The 18,095-nt window shown below is 37.2% G+C and overlaps 3 protein-coding genes and 1 pseudogene across 4 annotated transcripts in view; 2 read left to right on the forward strand and 2 right to left on the reverse strand.

Annotated features, from left to right (window-relative positions):
* The window catches only part of LOC108252650 (EEF1A lysine methyltransferase 1), a 9,957-nt gene extending 7,125 nt beyond the window's left edge, over positions 1–2,832 (forward strand). Inside the window, exons 5-6 of the mRNA XM_026825147.1 lie at positions 699–726; positions 1,908–2,832. Coding sequence (XP_026680948.1) covers positions 699–726; positions 1,908–2,038 — 159 coding nt within the window. The 3' untranslated portion in view covers positions 2,039–2,832. The remainder of the gene's footprint in view (positions 1–698; positions 727–1,907) is intronic.
* Positions 1–12,204, reverse strand: part of LOC103511359 — a 32,011-nt pseudogene extending 19,807 nt beyond the window's left edge.
* Positions 1,466–13,633, forward strand: LOC103511360 (EEF1A lysine methyltransferase 1). The gene is made up of 3 exons (XM_026825140.1): positions 1,466–1,682; positions 12,901–13,083; positions 13,436–13,633. Exons 2-3 carry the CDS (start codon positions 12,925–12,927, stop codon positions 13,631–13,633), a joined length of 357 nt encoding a protein of 118 aa, XP_026680941.1. The 5' UTR covers positions 1,466–1,682; positions 12,901–12,924.
* A 1,489-nt stretch (positions 13,634–15,122) lies between these two features.
* LOC103511361 (beta-1,3-galactosyltransferase 1-like) lies at positions 15,123–18,089 on the reverse strand. 2 transcript variants are annotated; one of them, XM_026825145.1, is made up of 5 exons: positions 17,963–18,089; positions 17,346–17,593; positions 16,719–16,999; positions 15,910–16,058; positions 15,123–15,397 (listed from the first exon to the last, which is right to left on the reverse strand). In XM_026825145.1, exons 1-5 carry the CDS (start codon positions 18,060–18,062, stop codon positions 15,213–15,215), a joined length of 963 nt encoding a protein of 320 aa, XP_026680946.1. In that variant the 5' UTR covers positions 18,063–18,089; the 3' UTR covers positions 15,123–15,212. The 2 variants fall into 2 exon arrangements, with proteins under 2 accessions (XP_026680946.1, XP_026680945.1); XM_026825144.1 differs by having other exon boundaries at positions 17,942–18,089.
* Between the last annotated feature and the right edge of the window lie 6 nt (positions 18,090–18,095).

The raw sequence follows: 18,095 nt of genomic DNA on the forward strand, positions 1-18,095 counted from the left end.
GGTACTCGGGACGAGTCGGGTTAAAATGTATGAAATTTTCCTACACGTACATAAATTGTGCCTTTTGAAAAAAGTGAGGTATTATTTGTCTTCCATCCCAATTTCCTTTTTTTTATTATTATTTTTTTAGGGATGTTCCTAAAAAACAAGGTGCGCTAGTGTTGTATTTTTTCTTCCAAGATGGCGCCTCCCTCCCACAAAAAGAAAATCTTTGAATCTATGATAGGTAACTCACCATAAAACTGTAAACATTTCATTTAACTAATAAAAATGAACAATATCCTCACTAGGAACCGAGATTCTGAGTTTGATCCCCGAAACCATTATTTTTTCTAAATATTCATGTGTATTAGTGTATAACGCTATAACGTAAGGAAGAATTTCCCTCTCAAGATGAAACTAGTCACAATCTCTCACTCGACATTCTATCGTCTTCAATGTTTAAATGCATATTTTGTGTTTTTACTTTCCGTATCCTATATACGAGGAACCGAGATTCTGAGTTTGATCCCCGAAACCATTATTTTTTCTAAATATTCATGTGTATAACGCTATAACGTAAGGAAGAATTTCCCTCTCAAGATAAAACTAGTCACAATCTCTCACTCGACATTCTATCGTCTTCAATGTTTAAATGCATATTTTGTGTTTTTACTTTCCGTATCCTATATACGAAGGAAAGTAATGTATTCTTTTAGTTCGCTATAAGCAAATACCTATTATGTACTTGGGTACTTTCCTATTAGCTTGTCAAATTTCAAGTTTGAGAGCTTTAACCTTGTAAGCCTACCTCAATAGTTTCCTACTTTCTGAGTAGTTCTAGGTACTCGGGACGAGTCGGGTTAAAATGTATGAAATTTTCCTACACGTACATAAATTGTGCCTTTTGAAAAAAGTGAGGTATTATTGATTGACCATTTACATGCTTACTTGTCAATAGTTCTGTTACCTACATTAAAACGAGTTAACCTGTGCTCATAAAGTCGAATCGCGAAGTCTAAATCTAAAGCAACGCCTGTTATTTAGAAATTCAATGCAACAAGCAGTACTAAAAAAAAAGATTCGACCCTGTGACCACTGCCGAACCATAAAAATCTGAAGTGGCCATAGTTTCGGAACCGCTTCAGAACATATGGGGCTTAAACCTCAAAATTTAGTGTCACAATCACAATCGAAATAGACTGTAAAATTTGGGCTTTCAGCCCCTTATGTTTGAAGCGGTTTTGAAACTATGAGTCTGAAGTGGCCATAGTTTCGGAACCGCTTCAGAACATAAGGGGCTTAAACCCCAAAATTTAATGTCACAATCGAAATAGACAGTAAAATTTGGGCTTTCAGCCCCTTATGTTCTGAAGCGGTTCCGAAACTATGGCCACTAGGTAGTAAAAATTTTAAATTCTCAAATTTGAGTCGCATACTCGTACACATCCACATTTTTCTCTTGTTTTTGTTTTTAAAAACCGGAATCATTGACAATCAACGTAAACATCTACCAAGTCAGGATCTTAAATTCAAAAGACCTTTCTTTTCTTATCAGCAGTCTGAGGAACCTTGAACTCTCGTAAGTTTCAATTGATTACTGCTAAGTTTAAACAACAGCTCTTGATACTTGATTCCAGTGCATACCTGGTTTTCGCCCGATTTCCTGTTCAGTACAAAATTAGTTTCCGCATTTTTCCATAGTGAGTGTTTTTTGCTTTTTGTATCTTGAGAAGTGGGTTTAACGGATTAATTAAGAAATAAAAAATGGCTTCGTACATCTTAAACTTTCTCCATCAAGGTCCTGTGTTGCTTCTCTTTTCGATTTCGGGACGATGAAACTTTAGCAGCTACAGTTCCCTCTGTGAAACATCTTGAAAAATAAAACCTTAATAATAGATTACCATTATTCGTGTCTCTCACTGTTTCAGGGGAAATCATGCAGGATCTGGCTTTGAGACTTCTAGGTGTCAAAAAATGCAAATTCATACCTCGCCATAAAAACAATCTAGCAAATGATTTCGCCTGTTTTGTCAATTTCGATTCAGGCCTGTCTTGATACGAATCCTATGTTGAACATACCACATAAATGTTCACGAGCAAGACTTTCAGGTAAGAAATTCTCCAAAGATGTGATACCATGATACGATTTACATTTCCTCTTGGAAATTCAACATAGTCATCCAATACTTCCAATAGGAAAAATCCAATGAATCTCACAGGCTTAGACGAAATGTATTTCTTCCTTTACCATGTCCTGCTACATGTTATATTATCACTATCTACATAAGGAATGGAGTGCCATTTCCAATAATTAAGCTTAGCTAGAATGAAAAGAGGACCAATGTCAATAACAAAATAAATCATGTTATAACTTCTTTTTTACTTCAATCATTACTGATAAATATTTTTTTTTTTTTCTCAGGAGAATCAGCTAGATTGTGTACCACAATTTTTTATTCCGACTTCAAAAGAAGTATCCTCTCTCTCTCTCTTTCTCTCAAATAATAATACATAAATAACGCGTTAACACTAAACACCCTTTTAAAAGTTCTTTTCATTCCAAAGTACGTTTGTTTGATTTTGAGATTTTCAACGTCAGTTTGACAAACATGAGCATCAGATTCATGGTACACATTCAAACCGAATATCCTGTACAATAAATACGTAGGTATACTAAATATAAAAATTAATATTAATTTAATGTTATTAAATTATCAAGCTCGAATTAATATTGTTAATGAACAAAACTAACGTTACGTTACAACAAAAAAAAAAAAAGTTAACAAGAGTTCCCTAAATGCTAAGAATGAATCTTCACGTATTGTCCTCTAAACGCCCATTGCTCCTCTACTTACTATCACTATTCCTTATCATCGTAGTAAAAATCAAGGGGTTCCCTAGTGTGATGTTTTCTGGAGATGTTTCTTTTTTTATGCACAAATGTTTTATTAATAAAGTCTACTTATATATATAAAACACAAAAAAAAGAGGAAGGTGTTTGAGAAGAAGAAGAAGAAGAAGAAGAAGAAGAAGAAGAAGAAGAAGAAGAGGAAGAAGAGTAATATCTTCTTAAGTAATAATTATATCAAAAATAAAGTTGACTTACTTACAATATTACAAAGCAATTCTAGAAGTATGAACACTACGTCGCGGGTTCGATTCCCGGCCGGGACGAACTTTATCCGAAATAGATAAGTTTCGGTCTCGGAACGCCTGGTTTTCTCCTCTCGGCTATCCTGTTCTCCTTTGCTTTCGGGACGCAAAGACCTCTGTAAAGTTACAATTTACACAGTTCCTCTACCAAACCTCTTGAAGAAGAAGAAGAAGAAGAAGAAAAAAAAAACATTCATTACTCGTAAATAAATAATCAATTAATCACAATGCCTTAATCATAATAAATAATTAATTAATCATAATGAACTTGGAAGATGGAGCAGGGGTTCCCTAGTGTGATGTTTTCTGGAGATGTTTCTTTTTTTATGCACAAATGTTTTATTAATAAAGTTCCCTAGTGTGATGTTTTCTGGAGATGTTTCTTTTTTGATGCACAAATGTTTTATTAATAAAGTCTACTTATATATAATAATGATGATGCTAATACCTAAAAAAATTAATCATAATGCTATTTTCTTCGCCAGGTCACGGGGATTATCGGGAAATAGAGGAGCGCGACATCTTTCGAGTTCTCCAGCGCTCTCCCAATGTCCTCCTCCATTTCTTCACGCACGAGTCTGAACATAGCAAAGTTCTCGACTCGCATCTAACCTTGCTCGCACAGAAACATTTGGAGTGCCGGTTTGATATAATGATGATGCTAATACCTAAAAAAAATAATCATAATGCTATTTTCTTCGCCAGGTCACGGCGATTATCGGGAAATAGAGGAGCGCGACATCTTTCGAGTTCTCCAGCGCTCTCCCAATGTCCTGCTTCATTTCTTCACGCACGAGTCTGAACATAGCAAAGTTCTCGACTCGCATCTAACCTTGCTCGCACAGAAACATTTGGAGTGCCGGTTTGTCAAGATAGACGCGGAGAAGAGTCCGTATTTCTGCGGACGATGTCACGTGAAGGTTATACCGACCCCCATGAGGTTGGATGTGCGACATTTACGCCCCAGGTAGCGACACATGTCACGTGTGGAATAATGCTGCGTGCCATTCACGTACATGATGGGGAGCTTGAATCGGGGTCCGTGGTCTGAAAGGGTTAAAGAAGGGACCGAATTATTTGGTAGGTACTCGGGACGAGTCGGGTTAAAATGTATGAAATTTTCCTACACGTACATAAATTGTGCCTTTTGAAAAAAGTGAGGTATTATTCCTTTATTTCTAAATTTCCACCAAATGGAGTTCGAATGATTAAACCATCAATATTATTCCCTATTCTTTTCCTAATAAAAATGATGGCGTCCACTAAAATCTAATTGAAAATAGGTTCTTACATCACCCCTACAAATTATCTGCCCTGACTCATTACGACACATACGGTGAATCATAGATTAAAATAGAGAGCACATAAAAAAAGGCAATTACCTAATATAAATTATATATATAAAAAGGAAAATTTGTTCTAAAAATATTGATCCTACACTGAAAAGTTTTCGTAAAAATTGATCTTTGATCTCGCTCTATCTAGTTCTTCTCATTTTAATGAAAAGATATTCAAGTTTTCACATTGTTTCCAAAAGGACTTTGTCGGGCTAGGAAACTCTTCAGCGTAGAAATATGACTAGGTAAAATACTTCGTGTGAAATTAAGTACGTATACTATGATCTATGAGTTTTTATAGATTTTTTTTTTTTTTTTTTTTTAAAAAAATTAAACAACCTACACTTTAACTGTTACTAACTTTCTCGGTATAGCACCGACCTGTTTGATAGTTTGCTTGTGAACAATGGCGTGCTTATAGGTAAGGGCAGCAACTGTTACTAACTTTCTCGGTATAGCACCGACCTGATTGATAGTTTGCTTGTGAACAATGGCGTGCTTATAGGCAAGGGAAGACAGTAGAATCTGGGGTCCAAGTAACTTAGTATAATTTTGGGGTTTATTTTGTCTAATAGAGTCTAGTAAAATCGTTTGAACTAAGGTTTATTGAAATCAAAATAAAGGAGAAATAAAAAGACCCCCACTCTACCTATATTGGTGGATTTACGAGTATTTAAGAAGAGCCTCCTAAATAATTAATACCACGGAGAGTAATGGGTACCTACCTATGTTTAGTTGTTATGTTCTCTATGTATGCTCCTGAGGATTCACACTGGAGACCCGAATTTCATTCGCATTAAATATTCATTTTATTTTTCAAATTCCTCTTGACAGTGCACCAAACTTGGTTTCTTTTGTTATAGGTATTCAAATATCTTTTTAAATTTTCAATAAATTTGGGTAGAAATCTAACTCCTCAAGAGTCTTAACAATTCAAAATTAATATTTAACATATTTTAAATCTTCAATAATCCCTGTGAAGTGAAGTGGTGATAAAAATAATATTAGTGTTGTGACACAGTGACAGTGACCATCAAGTTACTTTGGATTACCAACATTTTCTTGGCCTGTGGGATTATCATCAGTTTCTATTCTACCCTTCTCTTCAGATGAACTGATATATTATTGAGGTAAGACTAGGACACTAGGATAGGTCTTTAATAGGTAATCCATTTTATCCAGGACTGAGAATTTTCTTCTCTTGGTCTAGTTCAAAATATCAACAAATAAATCTGCCCACATTAAGAAGTATTGACTACAGAACAGATGTAGGTATTGACTATAAGTTAGAACAAGTGGTTTTGAGATCATGGCTAAAGCTCAACATGGAAGATGGACCGTGTACATTGGACACAACCACAGAATGTGACAGAACTCATATTGATGGAAAAAAAGTCATCACTCAAATCTCTTGAGGCTCAGATATGAAGACAAGGTTTAAATTTAGACTTTAGAAGTCACAACAATAAAATCGCATATCCAACAGGCACAATACAAATTCCAAGTTTCAGACATGTACCTAGTTGTGTTGTGAAATGTGTACCTGAATATATATTTACTTCAGTGTCCTGTATCTACCTACCTGCTTACCTTGATAAGAGTTACCTACTGTGAAGTGAACATCTGCCAAGTGCAGAAAACAGAACCTGCATAAGGAAATGAAAACAATTAAACCTCTACCGGACACCCTGTGTTTTTCAATACAATTAAAAATGGGATCATCTAATAAATAAAAGGAAACGACAGGACACTCGTGCGTATGGAGCGATACATTCAGGTAGTCCACAGGTAGAAATATCTATGCATGAAGGTGACTTTTTTGAAGAGGTTTGACAGAGGGAACTGTAACTGCTATGGTCTTATCGTCCCGAAATCGAAGAGAGAAGGAAGACAGGATAGGAGAAAGCCAGCCGTTCCGAGGACGAACATTATACTTTCAGGATAAAATCCGCCCCGGGCGGGAATCGAACCCGCGGCCTAGCGCTTACAAGGCAGACGCACTACCAACTAAGCTAAATAGGCTGGCAAAAGAAAAACAAAAGCTAAGGAAAGTATTTGCGGAGCCTCCTAAAAATGTACATATTTGAATAAATTAAACCAACTTTGATTGATGTTTCTTTCTAACTTACAATAATTTATTTCTACTTGATTATCGTAAAATTAAATATTATGAACACAATAATATAATAGGTAATATTAAACTATTGATAATATAATAAACAAAATTAATTTTTGGACGGATATGGGGTTAAAAATGCACGTATTCCTTATCTCGAGTACACCTAAGTACGAGGGCAGTAATATGATTTAGGACATTTATTGATCGATTATTATTTATAATTATTATTGTTGTACATTTGGTAAAATTAACCTAATTTTATAAACTCAATTAAGGCCTCCAGTTGACAATGAAAGGTAAACTAAAACTAGCAATAGGCTGCCAGAGATAGTAACTCTGTATTTATATCTTTTAATTTAAAACAGAAACAACTACTTACTAACTAACTATAAAAATAAATTTGTGCACCATATTTTGTTGCTGTGCAATCAAAAAAGACCTAGGGTCTGATTTTTCAAGAAAAATAATTTAAAACATGAAATTTCGCTCTAATTTTAAGATAGATAAAAAAATATATATTATATATTATCTGACAATTCTACAAGCATACGGCAAATTTATAAAAATTGATATGTGGGTATAGGAGTAGTATTTACTGAGGAAATAAACAAGGTACAAACATACTGGGGTTTCATATGACCTCAGATAATAAAAAAATCTATCCTGCTGACCGAACTGTATGGAAACACAGTGGAGGCGAGGGTTATGAAAATGTAGAAAATTGCATAATTTTATACATAAAATAGTATATGAAAAAAGTGTGGACGGACAAAAAAAGCACAACTGTTTGGTTGTGAACGAATAAATAAATTATAACCATGTTTGTTTTTAAGGACTTTAGGTACTACTCCTAAAACATACATACGAATTTCCATCCATTAACCGTATCTGATTTATAATAATAATTTCATCATGAAGGTATTTTACGGGGGCGAAACTACATATATAACGAAATTGAGTTCTATCCAGAAAATATTAAAGCTATTTATAAGAAAAATCAGTACAAAATAATGGTATACAGTATAAATTAGACAATCTTATTGTGAGTAAACAATAAGACACAAAGCACTGCATCACTACATGAAAATTTTGTTCGGAGCTTATGCTAGTCTATGTCAAAAGGTTTGAAAAGTTTGAGATCAAAATGTGTAAAAAAAAAAAAAAAAAATACTGTCTAAAATTATTAATATAATAATACATTGCCCAGATAATCACCCATCCGGATACTAACCACGCGCAACGTTGCTTTACTTCAGTGATCCATGGGGAACTGGTGCATTCCATCGCCGCTGGCTCCAGGGACGAGTAAAAGCTTGGGATGGGTTTCACCAACCTTTTTTTTTTTACCCCTAACAGGCTGTTAGCCTGTTAAGCCCATGCAAATCAAATCGAACTTAACAGCCTGTTAGCTTAACAGGCCTTCTAGAGGCTGAAAAAATATTGGTAAAACCGACCATTGGTCTTGGTCAACAGTCAACACATGTTTCACCGCCGTTTTTATTTCGTAGCAATAAAACAACTGCTACGTTAGACACATCTGGTCTGTGTCATAGTATGCGTCTCATCAGATGGGCGAGAAGAGACACAATACTTCCCATTTAGGTGACGGGTCAACACGAGAACACCAGAAAGTAACCCGTTGAGTGCAAAATTTTTGTCGATGGTGGGATTTGACTTTGATTTTGATATTGTCAGTCTAGACCTGCCACACTCTACACCGTCGTCTGCGGCACACTGTCCGTATCTAGCGTATTACTTCGACTTTTGATTTTGATATTGTCAGTCTAGACCTGCCACACTCTACACCGTCGTCTGCGGCACACTGTCCGTATCTAGCGTATTACTTCGACTTCTTCCCTTCTTCAGACCTCCGGGCGACCGAGACAAGGAACCAATGGGATTCGAGCTCACCACACTCGTGCTGTCTTTCAGCGAGCTTGCACTCCCGCTCCCAGTCCGAAGACTCGGGTTCGATGCGCTCATTTTCCCTTTGACCTGGAAAATAAATAATGAAATATGATTATGACTAGAAAACGAGAAATAAAATTATAAATAACAAAAAGAGAAAACAAACATTATAACAAGAAGAGAGAAAATGAAGAAGACGTAAGTAACAATTTAACAAGAGAATGCAAGAAAGACAAATATTTACAAAATACCCATCTAACAACAAGAGTTCCGAATTTTCCGCTCTGCTCACTCAACACCCCGATGAACTCCAGTCACCTAAATTCCTGTCCTGCATTAAAGTCCAGCAACAGCATCGTGGTAAAATATTGGGATGCTCGTGGGAGAATAACCTAATGGCCAAGTTCCCGACATTAAAAAAAAAACACCACCAACAACAAGAGTTCCTGAAAAGTACTAATTGTACTCAAAAAGGGACAAAATGATTACTTGTGAGATTATTTTATAGAAAACAATAAACATTATTACCTCGGACTTCTTCTGGCTCCCGATAGGGGGCGTATCTCGATACTCGTAGATGTTGCTGACACTACGCTGGTCCCGGTTGTCTATACCGCTGCTGGCGACACCATTCACTGAAGGCATGGTCAGCTCTGTGTCGTCACGTACGAATATGTCACCGCTGTAATAGTGATTCACCCTCCTGAAATAGTCTGTCCTTTATGTTCCTTGAATGCCCCTATGAACTCCTCACACCTAAACTTCTGTCCTGCCTTGGAAACCAGCAATGATATTGTAGGGAAATATTGGGATGCGAGAGGAAAAATGGCCTAATGGTCAAAGATCCCGACATTTGCAACATACATACATATCTTTTGTGGCTTGATTAGATCTTTTGTGACTCTCCTTAATCCTAGTAGGTACTCACTTTTAGTCCTGATAAAAAAAAAGACGAGTGTTTCACTGTTTTTGTTATTTTGTAGGGTTATTATTCAGAAGCCACGACAGTGAAAAAGTAAGCTCCTTTTGTGTTTAACCTAAACCAAAAAACTTAATAACACTGGTCACTGCTTATTGAGGACAGCTCCTTTTTGTAGCAATTTTCCATTGATGTGACTTCTGAACAAGTATCTTTTGTAGTTATGAAACATCTTCTGTTTCAACATTAGGTACCTATTAAAAGTAAAAAAAACTCACTCCACAAAGGCGCTAAAGGTCGTCATAACTTACCCACAATATAGGCCGCCTCCTGTGTAGTGACCCCCGTCATATACGCCAGATCTCGACTGAAGCTCCCCATTCTAATGTACTCCTCAGTGGTGTAGTTGGTGAAGTACCAATCCTTCTGGTACCACCCATCGTGCCAATGATCCGCTGGCACTGTGAAGTTCAAATCCAGCACTGGGCCCCACGCAAACATGCCCACTTGTGGCTGAAATACAAAATATTACTACATATTAGGTTTAAGAATTTTTACGTTTATTTTTAATAAATGATTACATTACATCTCGTAACTTCTAAGACATTTATATGATTGCTGTAAGTACCGATAATTAAGGACTAATTCAGGGGCACAATTTACCTTGTTTTTTCCCCCTACTTAGAGGTTTGATAGAGGAAACTGCAACTACTGAGGTCTTATCGTCCCGAAATCGAAGAATGAAATAAAAATAAAAAAATCCGATAAAAGGTTTAAGAATTTTCACGTTTATTTTTAATAAATTATTACATTACATCTCGTAACTTCTAAGACATTTATATGATTGCTGTAAGTACCGATAAATAAGGACTTATTCAGGGGCACAATTTACCTTGTTTTTTCCCCCTAGAGGTTTGATAGAGGAAACTGCAACTACTGAGGTCTTATCGTCCCGAAATCGAAGAATGAAATAAAAATAAAAAAATCCGATAAAAATTAGCCAATCACCGAGAGTTAAACTTGTGACCCTGGAACCTTAAAACTTACTCGAAAATTAGCGTTGCCCAATTCCAGACTGCTTCTGCCTCGTTTCAAACAGTCGACGATTTTCCACGACGATTCAAAACTGCAGCCCAAATGTTGAGCAAACAGGCGACTCGTGTTCTGTACTCGCCACCTGTCTTGAATCAATGCCCAGTCTGCTGTGGCTGAGCCGCTCTGAAAGTACGCAATAGACCATAACTATTAATATGGGGTACTTTTTATTACACAATATTCGGTCATAAGCATGGGGTACGTTTTGGAGCTATTTAAAAGGTCACAAATACATAGCATGCTAATGAACTAGTAAAGTAGCCCCATTAAAGATACCTAGGATTGGAAAAAAGTTTGATAGAGGGAACTATCTTCTTCTTTTTCTTCGCCTTTTCCCGTGTACAGACGGGATCGGCGTTTTTCGTCAGCCTCTCAAGTTTGATAGAGGGAACTATCTTCTTCTTTTTCTTCGCCTTTTCCCGTGTACAGACGGGATCGGCGTTTTTCGTCAGCCTCTCAATCAGCTCTAACTAGGGTGATTGCTTTGGGCTGACATTTGATTTTGGCTACAAATTTTACGAGTGGATGCCCTTCGCACTCAATCTTTGCTATTTCTTTAGCAAGGGAAATTCAGGCTGGAATGCTCCCTGTTTAAAGTCCCCCGCCAGACAAAGCTGGTCTACTCCCTGTTTAACGTCCCCCAGCCAGACAAGCCTTTCACTCAAGTATTAAATGCCGAAAACCCTAGAAACTATTTCGTGTTAATATAGGCCGGGTGGCGCATTTAACTCTTGATGTTCGGGCGCCTTCTAGTACGCTTGATTCTTACCTGAGCTATCACTCGTCTCACGAGGTTTCGTGTTCTAGGATTAACCCTAGAAACCATTTCGTGTTAATATAGGCCGGGTGGCGCTTTTAACTCTTGATGTTCGGGCGCCTTCTAGTACGCTTGATTCTTACCTGAGCTATCACTCGTCTCACGAGGTTTCGTGTTCTAGGATTAACCATTAGAAGTCCCGCTGAGGCTGCCCCAGCACCCGGCCCAAACAGGGTAATACTATTCGGGTCCCCGTTGAAATGTTCTATATTGCCGTGTATCCACTGTAGTGCCATAGCTTGATCTAGAATACCATAATTCCCAGGCGAGTTGTGATCGCCTGTACTTAGAAACCCTGAAATAAATAAAATAAAAATAGTTCTTAACTTGGTAAGGATCAAAGTGTATGTAACTTGGCATTGTTATTAACTTGGTATGGACCAAAGTGGGTTCTTCTTCTTTCACATGCTTACTTGCTTAGGTACAAAACGAAAAAAAAACTTGGTATGCTACAGTGGTAATGTATACTACAGTATACTTGCTTTTCATGCAGAGAGTTTTGGGTTTGATTCCCACGACCAACAAAAATTGGAATGGATATTTCACATTCATGTTTTCAAACAGGTTTTCTATATGACTGCAACAAAATACCTATTGGGGAGACTATGTACCTCCTTGTCCATCTCAAGGTGTGTACATCAATTGACAAATGTAGACCTCAATCAATGTCAATCAACCGAGAGTTTGGGTGTGTTTCAGGCAATGTTGATTGACATAATGAGATGATAATATTCTCACCTAATGCTCCCAATCGGTAGTTGATAGTGACCACCACAACTTCATAGAATCCTGCCATCATATGTCCAGGGAAAAGATTGGATGCCCCATGACTGAAGTCTCCACCATGAATATAAACCATAACAGGGTAAGGACGTTAGTCGAAATGCTTCCACAGTTGTGTTCATCACATACATGAATACAGGAACGTTCTTCTCGACCAGAAGTTTGACTATGTTGTCCACAGGAGCGCGGTATAGGAAATCCGACAACATCTGAGCAGTCGAAATGCTTCCACAGTTGTGTTCATCACGTACATGAATACAGGAACGTTCTTCTCGACCAGAAGTTTGACTATGTTGTCCACAGGAGCGCGGTATAGGAAATCCGACAACATCTGAGGACATTGAGAATGAAAATTGAATTTTTAGAGTGATTTTGAAACGATAGGACCTCCGTTATCAGTTCCCTCTTAACATTAACATTGCGTGCTGCTGGCTTTTTCAGGCCCTACTTGGGCGGGGTGAGGTCAATGGGAGTAGACGGGTAAAACCAAGTCACTAAAGCCTCAGAAGTTGTATAGTGGACGTTAAATCCCTTAAAAAAAAAAAAAAAAAAAAAAAAAAAAACAAAAAAACACTGTTTCAGGGGAAATCATGCAGAATCTGGCTTTGAGACTTCTAGGTGTCAAAAAATGCAAATTCATACCTCGCCATAAAAACAATCTAGCAAATGATTTCGCCTGTTTTGTCCTTCACACTTTATTATTGAGTTTTCAGTTGATTTCCTTAGATCTATGAATGGAAGCCATAAATCAAGGTTTCCATTCATAGATCCATTGTTTTTTGTATAGGGAACATTTAGAGAAAAATATAAGATGAGTGCAAATGACAGTGATGATGAAGTGGCCTTGTCAGCAGACACCCTGAGAGCTCTCAATGAATTCCTAGCTGAAAAGAAAGAAAAAGAAGAGATGCTCCAAAGTGCAATGGACAATGATGAAGCTGTGAAAAAAATTAACATTGATGAGGACTGGGTAAGTTATTAAAAATAACTCTGTAGGCCTTATTTCATGAGAAAAGGATCAATAGCATAAGGAGAAGAAGGTTAGTTAATGCTATTGAATTTTTATTCCAATTTTTATGAGTTTTGAGAGACGTATGTAGGTACCTGTAACTCGGAAGTCTAATCGTCTTGAAAACAAAGAGAGAAGGAAGGATAGGAGAAAGCCAGGTTGGTAATCGAACCCGCGACCAAGGCTGACGTGCCACCTTCTAAACTAACTGGGCTTTGCATATTGAAGTGCTCCCAGTTTGCATATTGAAGTACTTCTATACCAGTTCTGTAATGATTAATAAAAGACATTTTATTTTTAATATCTTTCACAGCAACTCAGTCAGTTCTGGTACGATGAGAACACAACTCAAAGATTGTCAGAAGAAGTGGTGTGTAGAGCGGGAAAAGAAGGATCCATAGCTCTTATATCATGCCCCACACTATATCCCAAAATCAGAGAGCTGGCTCCCGATGCTAAAGGTAAAAAACTACCGAGACAATGGGTTCGAAGACTTAAATATAAACCTTAAAATGAGGACAAAATACAATTTGACATCTGCATTTAGTTATTATACACTACAATAATCTACCTCATTCAATGGTAACAGTCCAATTTTACTTCAGAAAATAAACAACCTGGTAACTCACATGTTCCTGAGGAAACATAAAATATTTCAACATCTATAAAATTAACATGCATAATGTCATTTCAAGGCTATAGCATTAGGGCTGATTATAGTTTCGACAGTAAAACTGGAGTGAGAAAACACTCAAGATAAGTGGTGGCACACGCATCGTATTTTCGTTATTACACAGAGAAACCTGGACACTACTATCCTTGAAGTAAAGAGGTCTCACCAATATGATGTGAAGTAATCAGTCCTAAGTCCTAAGTGATGTTCTTCTAATTTAATAATTTTCATTATTCGTCCTGTTTGAACGTTCTTCAAACGATTTACTCTCATTATATTATCACTGTCATTCTCTCACACGCTTAAATCTCCTGCTAAAACCTTGATAAGATAAATCGGCGGGGAGTTAAACTCTAGGAAGGTAAAAAGTTAAAACTAACACTACAGATCTCAGTACAATTGTTTAGGCCAAAAATATAAATCATGTTAACAAAAATCATTAACACTAAACAAATAGTTCAACAAACTTTTTTTCTTTTTAAACTATAAGAAAAATCCCTAAACGTCTTTTTATAAAATAAGAATAAGAACTAAAGTAACATAGCAATAAAATCACATTTTGTTCTTTTCACAAAAGCTATCCTGTAATCCTGCTTAACATTCTGCATCACAATGGAATTCAAGTTTCTGGACCAAAAGTGGTCGAATAATTTGGCACATTAGACGATCAAGGATCCAAAGTCATATGTTGCTCTGTTCAATGAAATGAGTATTTGAAAAGAGGATAGGAGACAACCTCTAAGTGAGATCTGCAACTGAGAATTCTTACTGATTTAATAAATATTTAGCTAAACTAGTTTTTATTTTTATTTATTTATTTATTTATTTATTGTTTCTTCTTGTGACATGTGACTACAAATTTAATCAGCAAGATATGACTTGGAGTTCCTAGCTTGCAATGACAATCTTACTTGAACTTTTTTTAAGCTAAATCCCCTTTAGGGATGAGCTATATTATTTTTTTGATAATGTCTTTTTATTTTTTAGCCCAAGAATTTTATTTATATCTACATTGTCTACTTCTAAAATATTCGTGTGCGTAGAAAATTCCTTGTGCCATTTTGTATAAATGCAAAAGTCGGTAAATTGAAACGAAATCTCTCTATCCTAAGATTCCTAAGGCACATCCTTACGTTTCTGAATCGTACGATAGGTTGTGTAAAACACCAGCCTGTAAGGCCGGGTACACAAAGTGACTTTAAACTCCGTTTAAATTTAAATGTCGGTTTAAGCAATCTGATTGGCATTTTTTTTTTTTTTTTTTTTTTTTTTTTTTTTTAAAAAAAGAAGGAAAACAACACTCTCGGTTTAAGCAATCTGATTGGCATTTTTTTTTTTTTTTTTTAAAAATGAGAGGGAAACCTAAGCCGAGTTTAAACTCACTTTGAAGCCTCGGGGGTAAAACGAACGTTCAGAACTACGAGCTGAGTGTGAGATTACACCTCTGTTCAGTAATGGGTTTCCACAGGCGAAGTAGCTGCTCCGGGGTGTACCTATGAACCACTATGTACCAGGAGGCGTTGCAAATGTCAAAGTAGTGCATTCGATTGGAGACACCCAGTAGATATCGGGGCTTAATCCCGGCAGCTTTGGCACAGATACCTAGGAAGAGATGAAAAAAAGATTAGAGATGTTATTTCTTTTGTTTTGCATTCGGGATTAGAACATAGAGTCATAGACATATAGACTGGGATGGAATGGTAGAGATTACCTAAGACAATATTTTTGCCCTTTGCTTCCAGTGTTCAGACGGGGTCGGCCTTTTCCGTCAGCCTCTCAATCAGCCCTAGCTTGGGTGATTGTTTAGGGCTGACATTTGTTTTGCCTACAAAAATTTTACGAGTGTATGCCCTACGCGCTCAACCTTTGCTACTTCTTTAGCAGAGGGAAATTTCAGGCTGGTATCCTCCCTCTTTAAAACCCCCGAGCCAGACTAAGTCACGCGACTCCAGTGTGAGAGGTTTGTTTAATTTTCATAGGTTTGAATTATCAGGTAACATCGCTACCTACTAAAAGTCGCGCGACGGTGCTTCCAATGTGTGGCAGACCCAAGTTCCAATAGATTATTATTATTATTTACTTAAGTGTGCTAACATTGAAGTTTCAAAAGTTACCTGTTATAAACACATCTTCATGATGAAGCAGAGGTAATTGTAATGACACATTGTACAGGGCGCGAGCAACTTTGAATGACATAATATAGGCAATGCCAGACAGATAGTCAGGATATACATCCCCGCTGAACATGTACTCCGGAGTATACCTGCAAATATAAACTCAATTACCATAGGTAGGTATGGTACCTATATATTTTTTTTTTTTTAGCCCTAATGGGAAGGACCATCTAATTATCGTTTATCTGACTACTTTTTTCGAGGCAAAAAATATAACATTAGAAAATTTATTGTAAACAACAAACATACGTCGGAATCTTCAAATCGTTTCTGAGATACTTTCCCGATTTCTATCATCAAAAACACGTGCCTATCTAAGATAATCTATCTAAAATTCTAAATAATTATCATTTATTATTTTCGGTGAAGCTGAAATGTTAGAGATGGAGATGAGATTTTTTCTGTAGATATCACAGGGTTACTACAAGGAGCCTCTTTGCTAATAAAATTCTAACAACTCTACAATCTTTTTTAAAAATCTGGTAATGCTACCCTATAAGCCTACTTTAGGCAAGGAATCTATCATTAGAAGGACACAACACACATTTCTTAATTATAAAATGGAAGAAAAATATACATAATTATTCATCCATCAAATGATGGTAGTCCCTCTGCTTGAGGCAGATGCACGGGGAAGAATGACCTAATGGCCAAGTTCCCAACATTTGCAAACAACAACAACACACCCTAAACATTTCCCCTTGAAATCCTTCCGAATATTGATCATGAGGGGAAGGGAATACTCTTACCATTTCTCAGTGGGAGTCCGAATGACTCGACCTTTCCTAATCAGGAACCCAGCCAGTACGACTTTCTCCCGCTTAAACTTGGGACTCGTCAGAATGGAGTAGAGTTTGTGCACATTGAAGTAAATGTCATCATCGGTTTTGGCTATGTACTGCGCATGCGTACACCGGTGTGTAATAAACTTGAGCATCATGATGCTGGCAATGGTCAGGTTATTGTAGGAGTCCACGAAATCTTCCTGCACCAAGTCTTGATAATTGGCTTGCTCTTCGTCTACTAATTCCTGGAAATGATGGAGAAAGTATAAATTTGTTTAAATCTTACACATTACGAGACAATAAAAGATCGAAGAACACGGGAAGACAGGATGATAAAAGGAAAAAGAGGCATGCCTACAGAGACCACTAAGAATGTATTTGATTTTTGAGAGTCAAGTATTTTTATTTTTATTAATAAAATACTTCGTCTAAGATCTTTCCAGAGGGCAAAGTGCTCATGATGCTCGAGCAATTGCCTCTTTGGATGGTCAGAAGAAATATTCTAAACCAAGTACTGACGCGAGCGAGGATCACCACAAACGCGATGTAGGGTGGCTCCAACCTATTGTACCACTTAATTTGATCACTTACCACCAAGGTTTGATTCTCGGTCCTCCCAATGAAGAAAATGACCGCCGTCTGCGAGGGCAATTCCTTAGCCCAAGTCTCGCGGACCGCCCTCCGCATGCTGAAATTACCAACCGCGGAGGATACCACTATGAGGAGTGTGAGGGGGGTGGGAGGACAAACCAAGGCGCCACACATGAGGACAGTCTCCGTTTGGGGACGAACGTACAGGGAAGTGTTACGCGACTTGCTCAACTCCCAGCCTTTCACATCTGAGGAACAAGTGGAAAAAAAAATGTTTTAATTATTATTTTTAAAAGGTCTGATAGAGAAAACTGTAACTCCTAAGGTCTTATGGTCCCGAAATTGAAGAGAGAAGGGAAATAGGATAGGAGAAAGCCAGCCGTTCCGATGGAAGCTGTCTACAAAATTTGAGCGACCTGTTGCTAAAGGTAAAGTCGTGAGCTTTTTCCCTGTATAGCCCTAAATAGTGGAACTTTGGTCCGGAATAACGACCGAACCGTACCTTCTAAAAACAGGGCTTAAATATATGTTTGATCTACATAATTTATCGAATCTCTGTGCCAAGAAAAAAAAAACTATAAAGTTGCTACACTTACGTAGAGAGCGCGGATACATGCCTGGTTGATGTTGAGCTATGGGAAGGTAGAGGAGATAGATGAAGGTAATACTGATGAGGGTGCCCAGGAGAAATTTCGAATAGGTTGGTACCAGGGTCATCTGAAACAGAATACAATATGCCTTGTTTGTCTT

This window comes from Diaphorina citri, unplaced genomic scaffold (assembly GCF_000475195.1).
Source record: "Diaphorina citri unplaced genomic scaffold, Diaci psyllid genome assembly version 1.1 scaffold706, whole genome shotgun sequence".
Taxonomy (NCBI): Eukaryota; Metazoa; Arthropoda; class Insecta; order Hemiptera; family Psyllidae; genus Diaphorina; species Diaphorina citri.